The sequence below is a fragment of the Podarcis liolepis genome, assembly GCF_965112155.1.
Source record: "Podarcis liolepis genome assembly, chromosome: Z".
NCBI lineage: Eukaryota > Metazoa > Chordata > Lepidosauria > Squamata > Lacertidae > Podarcis > Podarcis liolepis.
The window spans coordinates 36487550-36504175 of NC_139570.1; the positions used below are offsets into that span (position 1 = coordinate 36487550).

The window sequence follows — 16626 nt, forward strand, 5'->3', positions numbered from 1 at the left end:
AAAAACATCTCTTTGCCCTCTCAGATATTTTCTACCCCACATGGACTGGAGGTCCACGTCCGACGATCCCACAGCGGCACACGACCCTTTGCTTGCGACACCTGCGGCAAAACGTTTGGGCACGCTGTGAGTCTGGAGCAACACGCCAACATTCACTCTCAGGTCAGGAGTGAGAGGAGGCAATAATATTCTTCCTGTCCCGTGTCTCTCACAATCAAATCTGTTTCAATTCCACTACTGTTCAGCTTCCATGAAAACCTACAACATAAGAACGCAATAATTCCCTGTTGGATCAGGCCAATAGCCCATCTAGTTCAGCATTCTTTTCTTACAGTGGCTAACCAGAGACCGCAGTGGTAAGCCCACAAGCAGGATTCAAGCACAAGAGCCCTCTCCCCATCTGTAAAAGTAAAGGGACCCCTGACCATTAGGTCCAGTCGTGGCCAACTCTGGGGTTGCGGCGCTCATCTAGCTTTACTGGCTGAGGGAGCCAGCATACAGCTTCTGGGTACTGTGGCCAGCATGACTAAGCCGCTTCTGGCGAACCAGAGCAGCGCACGGAAACGCCGTTTACCTTTCCGACGGAGCAGTACCTATTTATCTACTTGCACTTTGATGTGCTTTCGAACTGCTAGGTTGGCAGGAGCAGGGCCCATGCAACAGGAGCTCACCCCGTCATGGGGATTCGAACCGCCGACCTTCTGGTCGGCAAACCCTAGGCTCAGTGGTTTAACCCACAGCGCCACCCACGTCCCTCTCCCCTCCTGTGCCTTATCCTTCATGAATTTATCCAAACCTTTTTTAAACCCATCTAGGTTGGTAGCCATCTCCTGTGGGAGCAAATTCCATACTTTAACTATGAGCTGTGCAAAGAAGTTCTTCCTTTTTTCCTGTCCTTAAACTTTAAACGTCTGTCATGTCACCTCTTCCCTGCCTTTTCTCTAAATTAAAAAGTTCCAAATGCAAAAAGTACCTACATTGTTGTTCTCTCGCTAGTCACTATTCACTTGAAACAAGCAAAATTAATTATGTCATTAGTAATGTGATCAATTTCAACCTGAGGAAAACCTGGAAGACAATACTGGAAATAACATTTACTTAGGATTTGCAGACTAAAACAGCCCCAACAATAGCAAATGCTGCTTGTATTCACTTGCATGATTTCCAGGGTTGGTGTTTCCCATCTCTGGACAACTGGCCTGACTTTTGGTCTCAATTTCTTGATCTTCTTGTTACAGGAGAGAAGCTTTGCATGCAAAATGTGTGGGAAGACTTTCAAACGCTCTTCCACCCTCTCCACCCACTTGCTGATCCACTCAGACACAAGGCCGTACCCCTGCCAGTACTGCGGGAAACGCTTCCACCAGAAGTCAGACATGAAGAAACACACTTACATCCACACAGGTGAGAGGAGGAGTGCCCCCCCCCCCGCTGGTGGGATGGTGAGATGCTGGCTCAGCCTATTTCATGTGTCTATTGCAGCATGTGTCTATTGCACTTGTTTATTATTATATGTCCTTTCCTCCAAGGAGCTCAAAGTGGCATTCATGGTTTCTCCCCTCCCCAATTTTATGTTCACAACAACCCTGTAAGGAAGGTTGAGACAAAGTAATAGATGACCCAGTGAGCTTCATAGGGAAGTTGGGATTTGAACCCACTTCCACAGGTACTGGAAGTTACATTGGAGCCCCTGAGTGCCATGCTGGTGACATAATGGATACATATAATAATTCCTTTTGACCTCCTTTCTTTGCCATCCAGGAGAGAAGCCAGTTTGGTCTCTCCCTTGCCTTGAATTTATTCCTGGGATGTAAGCGCAACAGGCTTCCCAGGGGCCCTGTAGTGGTTCACCACACCTCTTAGGCTAGTGGGCACCTGTGGAGTGTCCTTGTCAAAAATAATTTTATCCATTATAGCTATATTCCAAGGTAAATACTACCAAGCATCCAGTGTAAGACTTTGGGCTCTTTCCCATTGAATTACTGTTCAAGCCCCTAAGACCATACGACTAATTAGAGCTGCTGATATATTTTTACTTCTTGTCATCTCCTCTTTGCCATCCAGGGGAGAAGCCACACAAATGCCAGGTCTGTGGCAAAGCCTTCAGCCAGAGCTCCAACCTCATTACGCACAGCCGCAAGCACACTGGGTTCAAGCCGTTTAGCTGTGAGCTCTGCGGCAAGGGCTTCCAGCGCAAGGTGGATCTGCGGCGACACCGGGAGAGTCAGCATAGCCTCAAGTGAGAAGAGGAGAGCAGCCTTCTGTGTTCAGCTAAGGGGAGATAGCTGACATCAGGAGAGATCCTTGTGGAGAGAGGAGAGTGTGCCCACGATGAATTTCCTCCTGTTCTTCATCACGAGAGAGAGAGAATGAAGGAGCCTAAGGAAGAGCAGCATTGTTCTCCTCCAGAAGGCCCATTGCTTAGGCTCAGTTTTCCCCACCTGTAGATTTTCTTCTTCAATGGAGGCCAGTCAATGGAGACAGTACTGAGCTAGACAGCTCAACAGCCTGACTTGGTTTGAGGCCCCCTCTGCACTGTAGCTGTCTCGTACCACGGCTTCTAGTTTGCTAAGGAGGCTGAGAGTAATTTGGAGACTCCCCATTCCTTTCACAGAACTACAATTCCCAGAGTTCCCCTGGAAGACAAATTAGTTGTTAAACCACTCTGGGAATTCTCCCTCCAAAGAATCCTAGGAAGTGTAGTTTGTTAAGGGTGCATAGTAGTAGTATTCCCTTAACAGAGCAACAAATCCCAAAGTTAAGAGGGATTGGTTGTTCAACCAATCTGGAAACTGTAGCTCTGGGAAGGGAAAATGGATCTCCCAAGTACTCTTACACCCTTAACAAGCTACAGTTCCCATAATTTCTTTGGGGAGGCTATGAAAGTTGAAAGCTGTATGATACAGCTTTAAATGTACAGTGCAGATGGAGCCTAAGTCTGTTCCATATAATCTGCCCGCAAAACAAGTGCTCTGTCACTGAGCTATGGCCCTTCTGGGATAATTTTTTTATTTGCTGAACTGTCATGGCTTCCTCCAAAGAATCCTAGGAAATGTAAGTTACTGAGAGTAGGACATTTCCTACTACAGTGGTACCTTGGGTTAAGAACTTAATTTGTTCCGGAGGTCCGTTCTTAACCTGAAGCACCACTTTAGCTAATGGGGCCTCCTGCTGCCACTGCGCCGCCGGAGCACGATTTCTGTTCTCATCCTGAAGCAAAGTTCTTAACCCGAGCTAATATTTCTGGGTTAGTAGAGTCAGTAACCTGAAGCGTATGTAACCCAAAGCGTATGTAACCTGAGGTACCACTGTAGTCTTCCCCAACAGGACTACAGTGCCCATGATGCCCTAGGGCAGGGGTCTGTAACCCGCGGCTCCGGAGCCGCATGTGGCTCTTTTACACCTTTGCCACGGCTCCGGGACGGATACTAGCGAGGGGAGGAGGCGCATTGTGCGCCCCGACACTCCCCACTGTGGCGGGCGCTGTACTGGCTGTGACGTCGCATGGGGGCAGTGTGTGCGTTAGTCACGCACCGTCCCGACGTCACCTTCCCGCCCGCTGTCAGATCGGAGGGCAGCGGCGTGCATGCTTTAAATGTTGCAATGGTTTTGCGGCTCCCAGGTGTTTTTTTCCTCGGAAACGGGTCCAAGTGGCTCTTTTTGTCTTAAAGGTTGCAGACCCCTGCCCTAGGGAGAAGGAACAACAGTTAAAACCACTTTAAGCATGGAACAGTGATAAGCTGCATGAAGAAGATTTGCAAAAAAGAAGAGCATAATGGCTAAGCTTGAGCCCCTCCTTGTTGCCCCCCCCCCGGCAAAACCTTATCTGCCTTCTCAGAGAACACTGTCAATATATATTTATGCTTATCTTATTGTATATATTGTTTTGAATGAATCATGCATTAGATTCTCTCTGCCACCCCTGGTGTTTTAGCAAAGATGCCTTACACAGCACCTATGAGCACATAGTTACTGGAGGACAAACCTTTGCGTTGAGGTTCTCTGCTCTCTGTTTTGGAGTATTCAGACACCCCCAACGCCCCATGCCAGTAATACAATTATCATCTGTTTATTTGTACTCCATTTCCCCACAAAATTGTGCCCAAGGTGGATCACAACATACCAGCAGAACAAGTATAACAAGTATAACAATTCAATATATATATTAGAAACAACCTATGAGATCGTCTTATCACATGTCCACTTGAATGCTTCGATCAGTGGAATTGCCACTATTACAGGTGCCACATAATACCCATTCCACATTTCTAATAAATCTTTTACTCTGGGAGCACCTACGCTTTGGAGCTCTGCCTAAGGATACCCGGCAAGCGCCTGCATTGTACTCTCTTTTGGCACCCGCAAAAAACGATGTTTAGACAAGTCCACCTGGATGCTTAGAAACATGACGCAAGAGTGAATCTCTTTTCAGTCTATTGTTATTTTAACTTTTTGAGTGTCTTAAATTATTTTCTTAGTGATAATTCTATTGTTTTATCCTTTTTTGTAAACTGCTTTGAGGTTGTTGTTTTTTATAAGGGGTGTATAAACTGTATGAACTTTATGATACAGTACATAATATCAATAAATGCATTTTAAAAAAAAATCAATCCATACAACTTTGTATAAAACAATACAGACAAACCAACCTAACTAAACAGCTTAGAATTAAACAGGAGAGATAATAACGCCTAACACGGAAGTAAAAAGTATAGAAATCAACCACATGATACATTGATTTCCTAGAGTTTGGACCAAAAGCTCAATTTTCAAACTTCCAGGGGCCTCACCCTTTCCATCTCTTGGGGTACTGCAGATACTCCTACATTCGTTCTCAGGGTGGGGAGAGGCCATGTGGGTGCCAACTTGAATAAATAATGGGGGGGGGGGGAGGTAAGCCCCACTCCACAGAATTGATCACAAGTCGTGGTGCACACACAAACCATGGCCTGTCACCTTTGGGGGGACCTGCCCCCCTCAAATAATTTATGGGAGGTGAAGGGACCTCAGCCCCTGGGAATTGGCTCCTATGATCTTGGCTGTCACTCTACACAGAGGCCAATAACATACCCTCCAACATTTCTCTGAAGAAAATAGGGGTGTCCTACTGTGTTGCCCCAGCCACTCTAGCTGGCTTCCCACATATAAAAACATCGTATCATATCCTCCAACATCTTTCTGATGAAAATAGGGACGTCCTAATGAAAAACAGAACATTCTAGGATCAAGTCAGAAATCTGGATGGCTTCTGTACATTCGGGTCCCTCCCTGGAAAATAGGGACAGTTGGAGGGTCTGCAATAACTTTCATTCCACATTCTTCTACCAAACAGCATACATTCACGTGAGCTGGGGGGTAAACAGACTTTCTCTCAGATAAGGGTAAGAGGAGATAAATATACCTTTCAAAGAGAGTGTTTTATAAATAAAAATAAATGACTATCTCTAGGAGTGGGGAACCTGTGGCCCCATGGGGCAGGTCACCCCATTTGTCCTGTGAGGCTAGCTGTTGTAAACAAAGTCTGCCCTTTTTACCTTATGGGGTATCCAAGAGCCTGTATAGAGTCCTTAAGTGGGTTCCCTATCGGTAAGAGAAAATAACAGAGGCCAACCAGAGAATATTGAGAAGCAAAGCAGCTATTAAGCCTGATCTTTATTAAACTGTTGCAACAAGTTCCTCACTCACCCCAAGCAGGAAAGAAGAGGAACACAGAACAAAGGTGTTCGCCCTTATATAGACTTTTTAAATTGCCCACCCTCAAACTCCAGACCGTTCCCAGAAACATCATACCTACATCACAGAAGAGGTGGTCTACAACAGAAATCTGAGTGCGTTGTTTATCTCCTGTCTGGCAGGTTACCTGGTTGCATTATCTGGGTTTTGGCCACTCTTTTGTTATTATATCTACTTTAATAATAATGATAATGATAATAATAATAATAATAATAATAATAATAATAATAATAATAATAATAACAACAACAACAACAACAACAACAACAACAACAACAATAATAATATAAAATAATTTTTTTTATATATATCTCGCCCTCCCCAGCTGAAGCCGGGCTCAGGGTGGCTAACAACAATAAAACAGTACAAAAGTACAGCATAAACAACACTCTAAAATCATTCATTATAAAATTAATTAATTCAAGCCACTGGCAACCATTGGGCCAGAGCTCCGCGAAGATTGCCGAGGGAGTCAGGCTGTGCCCTGGCCAAAGGCCTGGTGGAACAGCTCTGTCTTGCAGGCCCTGTGGAAAGATGTCAAGTCCCGCAGGGCCCTGGTCTCTTGTGACAGAGTGTTCCACCAGATCGGAGCCACAGCCGAAAAAGCCCTGGCTCTAGTTGAGGCCAGCCTAACTTCTCTGTGGCCTGAGACTTTCAAGATGTTTTTATTTGAAGACCGTAAGTTTCTCTGTGGGGCATGGCATACCAGGAGAGGCGGTCCCGTAGGTACAAGGGTCCTAGGCCGTATAGGGCTTTAAAGGTTAAAACCAGCACCTTAAACCTGATCCTGTACTCCACTGGGAGCCAGTGCAGCTGGTATAGCACCGGGTGAATGTGATCCCGCAGCGAAGACCTCGTAAGGAGTCTCGCTGCAGCATTCTGCACCTGCTGGAGTTTCTGGGTCAGTCTCAAGGGCAGCCCCACGTAGAGCGAGTTACAATAATCCAGTCTGGAGGTGGCCGTCGCGTGGATCACAGTGGCTAGGTCAGGGCGAGAGAGGTAAGGAGCCACCTGCTTAGCTTGGCAGAGATGGAAAAATGCCGCCTTTGTTATAGCTGCAATCTGCACCTCCATGGAAAGGGAGGTGTCGAAGATTACACCCAAACTCTTAACAGACGGTGCTGGCACTAATTATGTCCCCGCAAGAGATGGGAGTTGCCCCCCCAATCCAGGTCACAGGTTCACCCTATTCACACCTTAAATGTGCCCTTGAGGCAGGATTTGTGAGCACAGAGACAATGGGGAGGTTTTTTCTATTTCTCCCTCATTGCAGAGAAATATTTGGTCAGTTTGAGAGAGTCAAAATGGTTTCAGGACTGTCTTCCTGTACTGTTTCAAACATGTGGTTTATGTATTCATGTACAGTCATACCTCGTTACGTTTGCTTCATGTTACATTCTTTCAGGTTACGTCCTGTGGTGACCCGGAAGTATCGGAAAGAGTTACTTCCGGGTTTCGCCGCTTGCGCATGCGCAGAAGCGCTAAATCGCGCTGTGCACCTGCGCAGATACGGCGCTTCAGGTTGCGCTGTTTTCATGTTGCGAACAGGCCTCCGGAATGGGTCCCATTCGCAACCAGAGGTACTACTGTATGTGTTTGCCTTGTACATTTATTTTATATATTTGAGACTTTAAATTCTTATAACAAAGCTGAGGCCATCTGAGAGGCATGACGTAGGTATGGGGGTGTGGCCTGCCTGGGGACAACCTCATGGGTCAGAGAGGCCTGTACTCCGATGTTTTAAAGCAGAAGTCATGACTCCCTAAGTTTTCTTGCTGCCGCTCTAAATGAGTTAGAATGGAAGGAGAGGCTGGGGAAATAAAAACAGGAAGAGGTGGGGAGGGAGAATGTTTCAGGATACACAGATTCAAAAGCAGGGCTATGTAAGTCAGCCTCATGGCTAGCCAGGTAATGTGAATAACTGATAGTGATGGAAATGTCATTGACGCAAAGCCTTTTGTTTCACAAGATAGGAGAGAAGCCAGGTGTCTGATTTGCTTTTTATGGATATTTACAGATTTACCTGGGGTTTGCAAGGCCATTGCAGTTACCGGTACATCTACAAAAAGCTTCCTGGGATGTTGGGGAAGGGCTGCAGCTCAGCAACAGTGTCGTATCTTCAGCGCGGAAGTCCCAGCTTCAATCCCCACCAGATTCAATCCTGACAGCCGCTGCCTGTCAGTACAGTCATTACCAAGCTAGACGGACCCAATGCTTTGACTCTGTAAAATTGCATGCAGAAGGTCCCTGGTTCAATCCCCGGCATCTCTGGGTAGGGCTAGAGGAGACCCCTGTCTGAAACTCAGGAGAGCAGCTGCCAGTCAGTGTAGACAAGATTGAGTAGCTTGACCAATGATCTGAGTTGGTAAAAGGCTTCCTATTTAAATCAGTTATTTATCCAGGACTAGAGAAGAGAACCTTTTTATATGCAGAAGGCCCAGGCATTTCCAATCCCCAATGGCATTTCCAGGTAAGGCTAGAGGAGACCCCTTGTCTGAAACACTGGGGAGTAGCTGCCCATCAGAGTTGACATTACAGTACTGAGCTAAAGGAATGTTGGCCTTCCTTAGTATAAGGCAGCTTCCCATGTCCTCCCCTTCCCCCACCACACAAAATGCTTTCACCTTTCTGGAGATTGCACATTTTTGGTCTTCCTGCTCATAATCAGCCCAAGATCTGTTGGCTGAAGACAGCTGGAAGGAAGAATACACAAACGTGTAAACGCCCCCCCCCAGCCCCTCCTGGAAGAACCCTGCAGGGAGTGCTTTGCATGCCCCTAATTTGCTAACCAAAGCAATCCAAATATCCCTCCCCTCCCCCCCCTCAAGCACAGGAATGAAGGTGTTAAGGTGGGGAGGGGTGAAAGATAGGGCAGGAGGAGACAATCGGGCTTTTCATTCCTCCAGCTTTGTTGAGATTTCGATGTTAGGTTAGTTCCTAATTGACTGGCAGCTAGGATGGCTGCTGAGGCTGGCAGTGTGGCCCAACTGCCTGTGGCAAGTCCACATACAGTGGTATCTCAGGTTACATATGCTTCAGGTTACAGACTCCGCTAACCCAGAAATAGTACCTCAGGTTAAGAACTTTGCTTCAGGAGAAGAACAAAAATCGTGCAGCAGCAGCGGGAGGCCCCATTAGCTAAAGTGGTGCTTCAGGTTAAGAACAGTTTCAGGTTAAGAACGGACCTCCGGAACAAATTAAGTACGTAACCAGAGGTACCACTGTACTGGACACCTTCACATCACATGGCTCCTGCCACAAAAAGAGAATATTGGGAACTGTAGTTTGTTAAGGATGCTAGGAATTGTAGCTCTGTGAAGGGGTAATTACTACATAATAATAATTTAAAGAAAGTAGCATTAATAGTCACTGCCTTTCAGCCTAACCAACCCCACAAGGTGCTTGTGGGGTTGGTTAAGCTGAAACAATAATTTAACAATAATTTAAGGACAGTAGTAGTAACAGTCACTGTCTCTCAGCCTGATCTACCTCCCAATATTGTGGGGATTAAATGGGGGGACCACCCCCACCCCCCTTCCTTGAAATATAAATGCAATAAGTTAATAAAAAATAAGGATACAAAGAGAGAGCTTTTTTTTAAAAGCAACCTTTGGTTTTATGCGCCTCACCCTGACACAAAGTAAAACACTACTGGAAAACGGGAGCCTGGAAATCTGAGGTTGAGGAGGGCAGCTTGTGGAGCTCAGCTTTGGGGTGATAAGTTTATCAGGGTTTGCCAGCTGCCAACTGCCAAGGCTGTCAAGCAGGCCTGTTAGGGAGGGGGAAGATCTACCAGGGCAAGATAGGTCACCCTAGGCCTTATCAGAGCCCAGTCTCACAACACAGAGATCCAGACCCACAACAAAAGGCAGATTGGCAAGGCGGAGGACATGGGAATGGAGTGTAGGAGGAGGTGAAAGTCTTCCATGCAACTAGGGAAATTTGCAAATTGGAAGGCGATGGTGAGAAAATCTGCATGACAGGCAAACATGGAAAGTCTTGGATGGGAGACACTTAGAGCAGTAGTTATTACAAAAAGACTGAATCCTCTTTAAAGCCTCCTTCATATCATACATTTAAACCACTATGATACCACTATAAACTGTAACCGGTTTCATGTGAAATTCTGGCAGCTGTAGTTTGTTATGGGTGCAGAGAGTTGTTAGGAGGTGCACACACACACACACCAATTCCCCTCCCAGAGCAACAATTTGTATATATCCTTTTATTTCCTGTTTCTCTGAATTCCAAAGCATTCAAATTATTAACATGACAAAACATAATACAGGAGAAATAAAATAGGTGGGGGAAGTGAAGTTACAAGGAATCAGGCAGAGGCGCTCACCTTCCTATCTGCCTATCCGATGTCAAGGAGATAAATAACTATGCAACTTTTAGAGAACATCAGAGGCAACTCTGTATATAGGGAAGTTCTTAATGTTTGATGTTTTCTTGTTTTTATATCTGCTGGAAGGTGCCCAGAGTGGTTGGGGCAACCCAGTCAGATGGGTGGGGTACAAATAATAAAAATTATTATAATTATTATTACCAGTTTATAACTGAGTTTTGTGTACAGTTTTGCTATGTATGCACCATTCATTTTGACAAATAAGTTTATAAATCTTTTTTTAAAAAATAGACATAATATATATGTCTGCACGGACTATGTGTGTTTGCGTGTGTGTCATAGAGCATATCCCATAATTCTTTGCAAAACACACAAACTTGAATACCATGGCAGACTGGCTGATGTGGAAGCTGCTGCTCTCAATAAATGACAAGCCCCCCCCCCCCAGCACTTCCTTTTCCATGTCATTTCAAAAACTGGACAGCTTATCTTCCCTCCTAAACTGTTTTCTATTTGGAGCTTTCATTGCATTTTTGGCTGTGGCTGAGGAGCCGGAATCCCCTTCCTTTCTGCTCAGTGCAAACTATCTCTTGGAACAGAAAGCGTTTTTTTGTCTCTTCATATTTTTAAAGAGCAACATTGCACCACCAAAGCTGAATACAGCAGTTCTACAAGTGGCGGCATCCCGTAGCCACCTGTTGACTCACTCACTCCTGTACAACTGAGACATGTGTTTGATAAGTCCAAAGGGTGCCATAACACATTGGAGAACACACTATTTGCCACCTGAGGGCTGCATTCCTTCCTAATCAACTTTCTAGGGGCCACATGGTATGAATTTATCCTAATAAACACATTCTTGTAAGCAGTATTGTCTAAAATACACATTTTTGCACAGAGTTTTCCCTAAAGCAATGCATTCATGTACTATGATTTCACAATTACATTAATTTTTACAGACACATTCCACTTGTGTATGCAGATTGTAAACATTGGTTGGTTGGAGAATTGCAATGCAAAATTAGGGTAAGTGTGGCTTTCAAAGGTGCTGCATTTTGGTTCCCATATGGTTTCAGAAAGTGCAAATTTTGAAATATTCACTTTTAAATGTGAACCACATTTAATTTCTCCATCATCCCTACTGGTGTGATTTTACTGTCACTTCTGGGACTAATGAGTGGAGCAGCTGCCCTGTGTATACAGAAATATAGCCTCAATTGTCCACTTTCTATTGACCTTCTCCTTGAACTATTACATGGGGCTGCCCTTAAAGATAGCCTGGAGGCTGCAGCTGGTGAATAATGCAATTGCTAGGTTGTAAACTGGGTCAGCCTGATGGGACCATATAACACCAATAATGAAAATATTACTGGGGCTGCCAGTGAACTACCAGACCAAATTCAATGTATTAGTATTAGCATATAAAGCCCCAAATGGCATGGGACCCAAGTACGTAAAAGAGCCCCTTTTCAAATACCAACCATCTCAGACCCTATAATCATCAGGTGAGAACTTGGTGGTGGTGCCACCACTGGGGGGGGGGGGCTACCCAGCTGACAAGGCCTTTTCAGTGGTGGGTCCCTGGTTGTGGAATGCCCTCCCTTGCAATATGTGCCTTTCTGTTTGAAGACATTCCTCTTTATCTAGGCATTTGGTGACTGCAGAATACTGTTCCTGGTGACTCTCCTATCCTTGGATGGAAAAACCTTTATAACCGCAAGTGCTTTCAGAATGTTTTTAACTGAAACTGTTTTTAGATAGTTTTAAAGCTCATTAGGTGCCCTTGGACCAGTCATTGTCTCTCAGTCTAACCTACCTCATAGGATTGTTGTGAGGACAAAACAGGGAAGGGAAAACAATGTAGGTCACCTTCAGCTTCTTTGAGGAAAAGCTAGTATATAAATAAATAAAATTTAGAATGTGTTTTAAAACTGTGTCTCTTTTGTCTGTCACCCTGGGCTTATTGGGGTGGAAGGGTGGGGTATAAATTACAGTAAATTAATAAATAATAAATGAGAAAATGAAAATGTCCTTACAAGATATCCCATAAACTACAAGCAACAAAAGGGCAGAGCTTGAACGAGCATTTTTATAAATATATATGGCATGATTTTATTTCTTACACAAACACGTGAGGAGGCACGTGGTCACTCAGTGCCTTCAGTGTATGCAAATGTCTGGCTCATTTAAGTCTACATAGAACCTTTATTCTCATAGGCGGAGAATACTTTTTTGTTAGAAATCTTTATTACTTGCAAAGTGAATCTTTGTATGAGCTAAAACTTTTATTATCCTCTGGAGGGCTCCCCGTGCTTCGGGCGACAGGCTGCCGCCCCAAGCCTCGCACACTCGGCGGCACCTCCTGCCGGGCGTGCGAGGCTTGCGGACACTCGCCGGGGCTGCAGGCTGCTGCCCGCAAGCCTTGTGAGCCCGCGGGAACTCCCGCCGGGCTTGCAAGGCTTACGGATAGCTTCCTGAAGCCTGGAGAGCGAGAGGGGTCGGTGCGCACCGATGCCTCACACTCTCCAGGCTTCAGCGAAAGCCTGCATTCGCCCCATAGGACGCACACACATTTCCCCTTCATTTTTGGAGGGGAAAAAGTGCGTCCTATGGGGTGAAAAATACAGTATATCATTGGTGCACTATTTATTTTATGTGCTGTGAAGCAGTTCTCTGCAAATCCCCGCTCTGCCTCCTCAGCTGTCAAGCTGAAATCCTTCTGAGAGCCCTAAACCTGCTATCCACTGAGCCTCAAGGCCACGGTGTTATCGCTCCCTGCCACTTGCCTTTTTGTCCCTTGGATTCTCCTCCCCCGGTGATTCAGCAAAATCTTCTCTGAGGAAAGAAACAGAAGCCCCACACTGAACAAATCACAAGGTCAGATTGCCCAGGTGGACGGGAGGAGAGTTGAAATACAAAAAGGGGGAAATTAGGTGGTCAGGACACCATGACTAGCAAGACTTATTAATAATATTGTACCGTGCACACAGGACGTGGGTGGCGCTGTGGTCTAAACCACTGAGCCTAAGGCTTGCTGATCGAAAGGTTGGTGGTTCGAATCCCCACAACGGGGTGAACTTCCATTGTTCGGTCCCAGCTCCTGCCAACCTAGCAGTTTGAAAGCACATCAAAGTGCAAGTAGATAAATAGGTACCACTCCGGCGGGAAGGCAAACGGCATTTCCCGTGTGCCGCTCTGGTTTCGCCAGAAGCGGCTTAGTCATGCTGGCCACATGACCCAGAAAAACTCCCTCTGCCAGTAAAGTGAGATGAACGCTGCAACCCCAGAGTTGTCCGCGATTGGACCTAACAGTCAAGGGTCCTTTACCTTTACCTTATTGTGCACACAACTTACTCAAGCGGCAGCAAGTTCCAGGGGTTGACTTTTATAATGTTGGTTTCCTTTTGGGTGGGGGAAGAGAGCACTGGAGACTTCTGATGTTTCTGGAAATAAATTGTTCATTTAAGAATGTAAGAAGGTGCCTTACACTGAATCAGGCCATCTGGCTAAGAGCTGACTGGCAGTGGCTCTCCAGGATTTCAGGCAGAGAACATTCCCAGCCTGGTCCTGAGCTCCCAGTGGGGATTGAACCTGGGACCTTCTGCATGCAAAGCAGATGCTCTGCCACTTGAGTATGGCCTTTCCTATATATTTAAAAATGGACAGGTTGTGCAGATGGGAAACAAACAGCAGGCCAAACATTGTTATTGTTGTTAAGTTACACATTTAGAAACTGCTTTACAGTCTGCATATATGGAAGCAGTGTACAATAAGAAATAATGTTATTAACTATGAATAATACATACACCGGAGAGGATACCACCTTCCCTGCTGCTACAGTCACATGGGCTTTGAGTTGCTCTGTATGCTGGTGGCTGTGGCTGCAGCCTACCATTTTAATTCCCCCACAATGTCTCTGGGTCCCTGACATAGTGCTTCTGCACTATGCAGAATAATCAGACATTCTGGACAGAAAACTGTAAAATTTCTCCTTCCTCATATATAGGGTGAATTCCAGAAAGCAGCCCCCTCGCAGGGCTTCACACCACAGTACTTCACCACATAGCACATAGTTAAAATGACAGGATTTGCTCCAACAAGATGCAGTGGTGGCCACCTTTTTGAACACACCTGGAAGAGGACTGGACAAACTATTGGAGGATAAGGCTATCAATGCCTACTAGCCATGATGGCTATCTTCCCCCTCCAGGGGCAGAGGCATCTAGTTGGCCTCTGTGGGACTAGATGCTGGCAGGTGTGCCAGCTTGGGCCTGCGACCGTGGGTGCCCGCGGTCATGGATGTCATGCAGCATGCATGGCCCTGGTACCAATTTTTTTGGGTGCTTGGGACCCAGGGCCCCAGAGAGTTATCACCTATGGAGGCCGGACTGGGTGGGCCTTTAGCCTGATCTAGCAGGACTCTTCTTATGCTCTTATGATCAGCTCTAGTGAAGATAGATATACAGTGGTACCTCGGGTTACATACGCTTCAGGTTACAGACTCCGCTAACCCAGAAATATTACCTCAGGTTAAGAACTTTGCTTCAGGATGAGAACAGAAATTGTGCTCCGGCGGTGCAGCGGCAGCGGGAGTCCCCATTAGCTAAAGTAGTGCTTCAGGTTAAGAACGGACCTCCGGAACGAATTAAGTACTTAACCTGAGGTACCACTGTAATATTTTAAGTGCAGTGTTAGCAAATGTGTGCTCAAACCCTCCCATTACATTTGAATTCTTACATCATTCTTCACCCTCAGTTTCAGCAAGGTGCAAGTTTTCAAGGAAGATCAGTAACAGTAGGTAAAGTATGGTAAGTTTGCCTGCCATTACTAATTGAGGACCCCCTGAAAAACTTATGAGGAACCAGCACCAGAAAATAATGTGCAAAACAACTGCTGTATTTAATGAACAAAACAACAACAACTTTTGTATAGTGTGCCTCTTGTGTCACTGATAGTTGTCAAATAGTGCACCCTGGTGTTCATGAAGTGAATAAACAGACTTAAAAATGGAACAAATCAACACTCCAATAGAAAGGGCTTCCTGATTACCTTTGATGCCACCTTTTCCCTCTCTCTCCTGCAGAGTGTTGAATAGTGGGTAGACATGGCAGACGACACAGCGATTTCTCCAAAGCAGCTCTTTATTTTGTAAGCTGGAACAGAACTGAACAGCAAACAGCTCAGCCGGCCTGCTTTTATAGGCAGCCGGCTGTCAACATTGTAGCAACAACATAGGCATGTTCAAATATATAAAAGGATGTCACATAGAGGAGGGTGAAAGGTTGTTTTCTGCTGCTCCAGAGAATCGGACACGGAGCAATGGATCCAAACTACAAGAAAGAAGATTCCACCTAAACATTAGGAAGAACTTCCTGACAGTAAGAGCTGTTCGACAGTGGAATTTGCTGCCAAGGAGTGTGGTGGAGTCTCCTTCCTTGGAGGTCTTTAAGCAGAGGCTTGACAACCATATGTCAGGAGTGCTCTGGTGGTGTTTCCTGCTTGGCAGGGGGTTGGACTCGATGGCCCTTGTGGTCTCTTCCAACTCTATGATTCTATGATTCTAACAACCCAGGGTTTCCCGCCTAAAATAACTGACGTGGACCTGAGTGAAAACTATCTACAGTATCCCCCTGCTGGCCCAGGGTGAGAACTTCAGTACATAACACAGAGTAAATGTGCCAACACTATCAGACCCTCAGAAATACTGTATTTGCTAACTCGGCTGCTTTGATCTGTGGAACTGGCTCCATATAATACTCTTTCTGCAGTTTTAAAAAAATTAAAAGCTTACGTTTTTCAGATTTTCTGTGGATGCAGTTCTGTTGTTGTTGTTGTTGTTGTTGTTGTTGTTGTTGTTGTTTAGTCGTGTCTGACTCTTCGTGACCCCATGGACCAGAGCACGCCAGGCACTCCTGTCTTTCATTGCCTCCTGCAGTTTGGTCCAACTCATGTTAGTAGCTTTGAGAACACTGTCCAACCATCTCATCCTCTGTTGTCATCTTCTTGTGCCTTTAATCTTTATCTGCCCTTAAATGGATCCTGGCAGGTTTTGGGGGGAACAGCACAGAAAACAGCACTTACTTTATGGCACAAAACTAGCACAAAACTTGGGCATTGGTTTGGAGGGGATCATACAAAGTTGGATGTTAGGGTGTCAACTTGTACCCATGTTATAATAATTTTGAGGTCATATATAAAAATAAATGTTCAAAACTGTATATATAAACCACATGTCTGAAGCCCCACAGAAAAGGTCTTTAATCAAAACTTATTATAAAAATTGATGTCCACTTTTCCTTCTCCTAATCCTCAGAAAAGAAAAAAAGAGAAAACAAACATTCTTTGCTTCTTGCCAAAGTGGCTTTCTGCAACCTGGCAGCAAAAGAAATACTTTTAGATCCCTTGCTGGATCCACGACCCCAGAAATTAGAAGAGACTCGGGCATCGTGCAGGCTACCGTCCCCCCCGCTCCCCCCCCAGAACCCCCTACCAAAAAGAAAAAGGAAAAATAGAATCTACTGTATATGTATAGGCGGAACCTTTCT

General features: G+C 45.4%; 1 protein-coding gene and 1 long non-coding RNA gene across 3 annotated transcripts in view; one reads left to right on the plus strand and one right to left on the minus strand.

Annotated features, from left to right (window-relative positions):
• The window catches only part of GFI1B (growth factor independent 1B transcriptional repressor), a 38490-nt gene extending 33884 nt beyond the window's left edge, over positions 1-4606 (plus strand). Inside the window, exons 7-10 of one of the 2 annotated variants that reach the window (XM_083485315.1) lie at positions 25-162; positions 1239-1404; positions 2065-3353; positions 3692-4606. In XM_083485315.1, coding sequence (XP_083341441.1) covers positions 25-162; positions 1239-1404; positions 2065-2243 — 483 coding nt within the window. In that variant the 3' untranslated portion in view covers positions 2244-3353; positions 3692-4606. Of the gene's footprint in view, positions 1-24; positions 163-1238; positions 1405-2064; positions 3360-3691 lie in introns of both variants that reach the window. The other variant, XM_083485314.1, reaches the window with a different exon arrangement.
• LOC310698395 lies at positions 151-16587 on the minus strand. Its single transcript, XR_014521496.1, has 5 exons — positions 16473-16587; positions 15746-15843; positions 15131-15158; positions 13436-13524; positions 151-258 (listed from the first exon to the last, which is right to left on the minus strand). It is a non-coding gene; the product is annotated as an uncharacterized lncRNA (long non-coding RNA).
• Between the last annotated feature and the right edge of the window lie 39 nt (positions 16588-16626).